General features: G+C 32.8%; 1 protein-coding gene across 1 annotated transcript; it reads left to right on the plus strand.

The window, feature by feature from the left end:
• The first annotated feature begins 1,461 nt into the window (after positions 1–1,461).
• On the plus strand, positions 1,462–4,620 carry LOC111622056 (lysozyme-like). The gene is made up of 4 exons (XM_023364372.1): positions 1,462–1,717; positions 2,876–2,940; positions 3,021–3,156; positions 3,227–4,620. Exons 1-4 carry the CDS (start codon positions 1,672–1,674, stop codon positions 3,442–3,444), a joined length of 465 nt encoding a protein of 154 aa, XP_023220140.1. The 5' UTR covers positions 1,462–1,671; the 3' UTR covers positions 3,445–4,620.
• The last annotated feature ends 1,578 nt before the right edge of the window (positions 4,621–6,198 follow it).

The following is a 6,198-nucleotide window of genomic DNA, read 5'->3' on the forward strand; positions in this document are numbered from 1 at the left end:
TTTATGAAAGAGAGGAGATTTTATGGAAATTTTTTAGTATTACACATTAAAAAGCTTTCAAAAATCGAAACAAAATCCTCAGAAATACAAACAAAATCTTCATGAATCTTTAACAACAAAATTTTAGATTTACAAAAGCAATTTTCAAAAACTTCATCCCTCTAAATTGTATATTAATATGAAAAATTAATAATATACTTGATTTAGGGCATTTGGGGGTGATTTTGCGTAATTTACGTCTTAGTAAATGGTTCCAAATTTTGTTTATTGTACCTTTTATACGATAAGTTCGACCGTACAAAACAAATTTTGGCAGAATTAAAGGAGGAGAAACAAGGATTAGGAAAGGGCAAAGGTCACATTATATCTTGTTTCTTTCTTGCTGCGGTTTACTCCACCCATTAAATTGGTGGGGAGGTTCTGTGTTGTCTCGTCTCCCTCGTACAAAGATAAGACAGAATACAGAAAGTAAACAAAAAGAGAAATCGCGTTATCTCACCAACTGACAAAGAACAGAATCAAAGAAGACAGAATAAAGAAAATCCCTTGTAAATACTTTAGATTTATAAAATATAATTATAAACAGAATCACAATTGCAATAGCTCTTCAAATTCGTATTGTTTAACATAATCAAAATTAATTTCAAATTAGTGATTGAGTCCTCCAAATATAGGTCTGTACAATAAAAACCTTTGCCATTTTGTTTCGGAACATAATGCCGAGCTTCAAAGAAATATATATACAGACACACAGACGGACTAACTGATTAATTACTTAACGTGTGGTGTCATAGACTAATATAACCAGACACAATTACTCCCATTACGAGAGGACCTGGCCCTCAATGGGGTCGAATTGGGTGTTTATTCTCTAGTTATAAAAGTAGCAAGACGCACGTGCAAGTGTCGAAAATGTCACGTGGACACACCCGATCGGTGAGACTAATTTTTTGTACTGTACTTTCGTAACTTCTAGTGACGAAAGTATGAGGAGTAACATCGAGCTCCTGAAATTGTCTATCTCTTTATACGGTGAAAGGTCAAAAGTACATTCGATACAAAAGTTTTTATGACGTCACTTCCGGTTATGTGCCTGCAGAAACATGTTTCTGAAAGAACTGAATAACAAAATAAAAGCTTATGTAGTAAATTATTTTGATATTAATTTATATAAAAGAAATAGAATTCGAATTCGGGATTAATAAGGTTCATCAAATACGCGTAACAATTTTGAATTAAAAAGAATATTAAAAACATCTACTTTCAACTTACACAATCTGCGCATAATTTATAAGGAAAATAATAAAAGAGGAAGAATTAACGGTTCAGAAATCACGCATTCCAACTAGCTAATTGCGTAATACATTCAAATTCCCAGAATTTTAATTACAATTAACACAAATATGATTAAATCTGTATTTAATATATTTACAACCGATTGTAAATACTTATAAACACTGGTTTAACGAATAATTTAAGTTTATAGAGAGAATTTTTAAGTTAAAAAAAAATAATTATTATCAAATTGAAGTAGAAAAACCCAGGAGAAGAGTTTAAGTGAAGAAAACAAGTTTAACAAGCTGACTAAGTGCAATGACGTCAAGGAAGTCGACTGTTTTTCTAGTCTACCTGTTCTAGTCAGGAACTCGACATTGACTTTCACTGCCAACCATGCTCACTCTGCTCTTTTCCAATATCCTATTTGTCCTTGTTGCAGGTAAATTCTTTATTATTTTGTCTGTGTTAATTAGATACAACTTGGTGTGTTAAGTAACGTACTCTTCGTATTGTTTTGTTAAGAAAATATGTCGAGTACATCACTTTTTGGTTAATTAGATAGAGAAAACAATAATTTGATTCGTGAATTTTTGTCTTATTTTTTATTCTTATCATTTTACTATAGTCTAGTCTTTATTTGTGGTAGATATATATGTTTATATGTAAATTAAACGCTAAGAATAGACAGTAAACATATATTTGAAGCATTTTAAATATCTAGAGAATAAATTTAATAAAATTCTTGAAGAATTTGACTCAATTTGCTGAATTTCTGCATCGTAACTGCTTTAAGGTTTGAAAGTACTTGGCCTTTGCATCTGTTCTTACATGTTTAGATTCAAAAAATAACAAAACTTAATTTCATTCGAGGTTTTGTCAGCAATGGGATCCCGAGTGAAACCTGAAAAACAGCATTTTGACTCGTGCTAATGGTTTTGTTTACGGTTTAACTTCCGCTTCTGGTACCAACCGAAAAAATATCCATAAGGAAGAAGTGCAATGTCCATTCTGAGCACGTGCGCGGAATCCTGATGGAACGTCATTCTTACTCATGCTCCTATTTGAGAGGCCTTCATACTTGGGGCTAAATTTATACAAATCTAAACGAGATACAATTTAAGGTCTTACAATACCGAGGTCCTGGTTTTATTTTGAAAAGCGATTCATATGTATTGTCTATTATTATTTGGTGAAAGAAAAGGATCTCTTGTTTGTTACAGACGAAAGCCTGTCCACACTATTAAAAAAGTATGATGGATAAAATCATTGAAAAGTGATTATCCATTAAACACCAAAACCACTGGCTTTGTACAAGGAGCACCAAAGAGCTGGCCAAATGGAGATTTCCGGATTTTCTTCACGTGTTAAGTTTTCCATAGAAAGTTTTCCCTGAAAGCATCCATCCTTGGCAGATGGCTTATTTATTGCGTTGCAGTATTCCATCAAACCACGAAAACCATGAACAGGATGAGATTGATTGTGTGGACCTTCAACTAACCGGATCCTAATTTTTATTTCATATATATTTAGGCAGCTTTTAAGAAATAAAATAAGAGAAAAAAAATATATTTTTAACTTTAAATTTTATTACATTTAGGACAATACCCTGCTGATACTTATATTCCGAGTGTTTCTCGAGATTGTTTACAGTGCATATGCAAGGTAAGAGTTATAGTTTTAATTATACTAATGCATAAATCTGTAAATATATACGTATAAAAATGTTTACGTGCTTAAATTAGGCAAGTACCGGATGCGATCTTAACATAGGATGTCACAATACCGGTTCCGGAGGATATTTTTGCGGTCCATATTTAATATCGTGGGCGTTTTGGGCCGAAGGTGGTAGAATAGGTGAAAATCCACGAAAACGAAGCGGTAAATATAATAATTTACTGTTTTATACAGTGTATTAAATGCAAATTGTCTTATATATGTAACATTTTAGGTTTCGAGAATTGCGCTAAGGACAAAGAATGCTCAGAGAAGACCATTCATGGTTACATGAATAAACACGCTCGCGACTGCGATAACGATAACGATATCGATTGTTACGACATTGCCAGTATACATAAAGCTGGCCATTACGGATGCAATGCCACATGGTTCAAGAATACCGATTATTGGAAAACATTGGAGAAATGTTACGAACCAATTGCTCATTAATTATTTGTAATTGTTTTTTATAAGCATTCATAACTAACATTACATTTTATGTTTTTAAACATAATTTAAAAATAGTCGAACCTGCGAACGACGGCCACTGATAAAACATAAAAATATGGCCGTTGTTTAAAGGTTATTTCGAACAGGAACGTTCCTCAAGAAATGGTTGTTGTTGGGGTGGCCGTTATTGCAGGTTCGACTGTATTTTAATTAATAGTCAAATTTGCATACTTATTTAATAACAATTTTTTTATAACTTAGAACGTAACATTTTTGTGGTTATGAAAGTACATAGAAACATATAAAAAATATATGAATTAATTTGAATTTCTGTAGTATTTTAGCATAAATGAATAGAACTACGTTTAAGAATATTAAAATGATTAAGTATACGTTTGAAATATTTTTCCAACGCCTAAAGCATTATATTGTTAATATAATTGAGTATTCATGTATGAGGTTCTTCAGAAAGCGCCGTGGATTTCTATAGAGTTTCTATAAACCTATCACGAGCATCGTAATGTTGAAACATGGTAAACTGTTGCGCAACATTTCGACTTAAATTTTACAAATTTAAAGCTATTTTAATAATTTTTATACATTTTTCTCCGTCATCATCCGCAATACATATTTCGAGCCGATTTTTCCATTCCAAAGATGCCGCGAATCCGTGACCAATCGCGAAGCTTCGCTACAGTTTAGGTAATGAAGAAATTCAACTTCGCAGTGACAGTTTATTCTTCAAATGACTTCAAAATAAATAAGTACAGAGAAATCATCCGGAATTAAGTTTTTAAATGCCATTTACGGCACCCTCTTATCACTTTTCTAAAGTTAACAAAGTTTATATTTGCGCCTCGACTTTATAATCACCTGCTTTAATCTTCTTACAGTGAAGTTAGAATTAATAAATTAATACCGTGTAAATCAGTATTTATGATACTGATTAAAGAAGAAAATAGTATTATCAATATTGAAATTAAGTACTTCGTAGAGTTGGTTATAATTTCGAGAGTGCCAACTATCATAATTAATTTTCACATGTGTTCATTATTATAAATCGTGTATGATATTTCCCGTGGACATCCAAAGAGTTACGTTTAAATTCATTAAAACATTTATAAATGAAATACAGTGTAACATTACCGGATAAATAATGATTTTAAATTATTCAAACGCAGATCAATAACACGAACATTGAATAATTTAATGTTTAAATTTGTACAGATTCTCGAGAACACTTTTAATTATAAAGGAGGAATTACTTTCAATGATACGAAATTCTGTAATAACTTAATTATGAACTACATCAGTATACATTCATATTAATACATGAAATTAAAATCAAATACTCAGTTTTGTTTCCATCGTATAGAACAGTGGTGCGCAAACTAGGGGTCGCGACCCCTGTGAGGGTCGCCAGAAGTTTTTTGGGGGTCGCCAAATATTTATGAAATGCATTATGCCTGCATGCTGCATACCATACAGTGTACATATAAAGAGTGAAGCGCCGTCACTCACTGTTTAATTGCAATTTCATGCAGAAGATTCAAGGATTTTCCTGAAAACGATCTTGGTTGGATTCGTGATCCATTTTCCTACGACATATGCAGTTCAACTCTTCAAATTAGTGAGAAAGAGCAATTGATAGATTTAATTAGTGATTATACTCTTCGAAATCAATTTAAGACTCAGCCTTCTCAAAAATTTTGGCTATCCGTGGAAAAACAATATCCCGTTTTATGCAAGAATGCCATCAGGGTTTTAATACAATTTGCATCAACGTATTTACGTGAAACTGGATTTAGCAAACTAGTTTCAATAAAAACTAAATACCTGCTCGCGTTTAAACCTTGAAGATAATGTGCGAATTGCAATTAGCAATATACATCCTAACATCGATGAGATAATTAGAAACTTGCAGCCACATACATCTCATTAAAGGGAAATTTACTGATTTTTATGTTATACAAAAAGTATTTTCTTAAAATTATAAATAAAATTAATATGAGTCAGATATGATGATGTTTTTATTCGATGAAACGAAAGAAATGCGCGAAATATACATCGTATTTGTGAACATTTATCTTTAGGGGTCGCCAAAAATGTTCTCTCTACAAAAGGGGTCGCAGTCGAAAAAAGTTTGCGCACCATGGATGTAGAAGATAGATTTTGGCATCCTTTTAAAGTGAATGGTGGCACGCAATTTATCATCCAGGCAGATTTGCATACAGGCTAAACAAGCGTATTAATCTATGGACGTACACGATTACAGCCGAAGCCTCATCTCAGTATTCATTACTTTTTATCTAAATATATAGGCCTATAATGTTTCTGAAGGAGTTGGGCCGGAAGACTCAAAAGTGCTCAACACGACCCTGTAAGAGATGACTTAGGGCCTCGCACTTCAGTTTCCAGAATACAGCTTGTTAAATCAAATTATTACGAATGAGAATAGTTAACGTCAATACTTACTATTCATCTTCATTTCTGAAATTCGTTTAATGTAGGGCGCCAATATACTATGGCTCATTAAAGCAGGAATGACCACAGAAATTTAAAGGAACAAATTTCCCTTGGCTAAGAAGTAGGAGCCCTATACCAGGGGTCGGCAGTTTGTCAAGTGAGAAGAGCCAAATTGTCATGAAAACAGGATAACAAAAGTACCAGAGAGCCGCATATTAATTTAAACGTGCGAAATACAACACACGATAGGGGCGCCTCTAGTGGACGTTTTTGGCATAACGTTACACG

Source organism: Centruroides sculpturatus, unplaced genomic scaffold, assembly GCF_000671375.1.
Source record: "Centruroides sculpturatus isolate CEXI.00-Female unplaced genomic scaffold, Cexi_2.0 scaffold11, whole genome shotgun sequence".
NCBI classification, from domain to species: Eukaryota; Metazoa; Arthropoda; class Arachnida; order Scorpiones; family Buthidae; genus Centruroides; species Centruroides sculpturatus.

What these genes read in the sequence shown, in the direction of transcription:
- LOC111622056 (XM_023364372.1), top strand. Translation starts at nt 1,672, where the DNA reads ATGCTCACTCTGCTCTTTTCCAATATCCTATTTGTCCTTGTTGCAG. An exon ending in CCTATTTGTCCTTGTTGCAG is followed by an intron (nt 1,718 to 2,875) that starts GTAAATTCTTTA and finishes TATTACATTTAG; the next exon opens with GACAATACCCTGCTGATACT. An exon ending in AAATCCACGAAAACGAAGCG is followed by an intron (nt 3,157 to 3,226) that starts GTAAATATAATA and finishes GTAACATTTTAG; the next exon opens with GTTTCGAGAATTGCGCTAAG.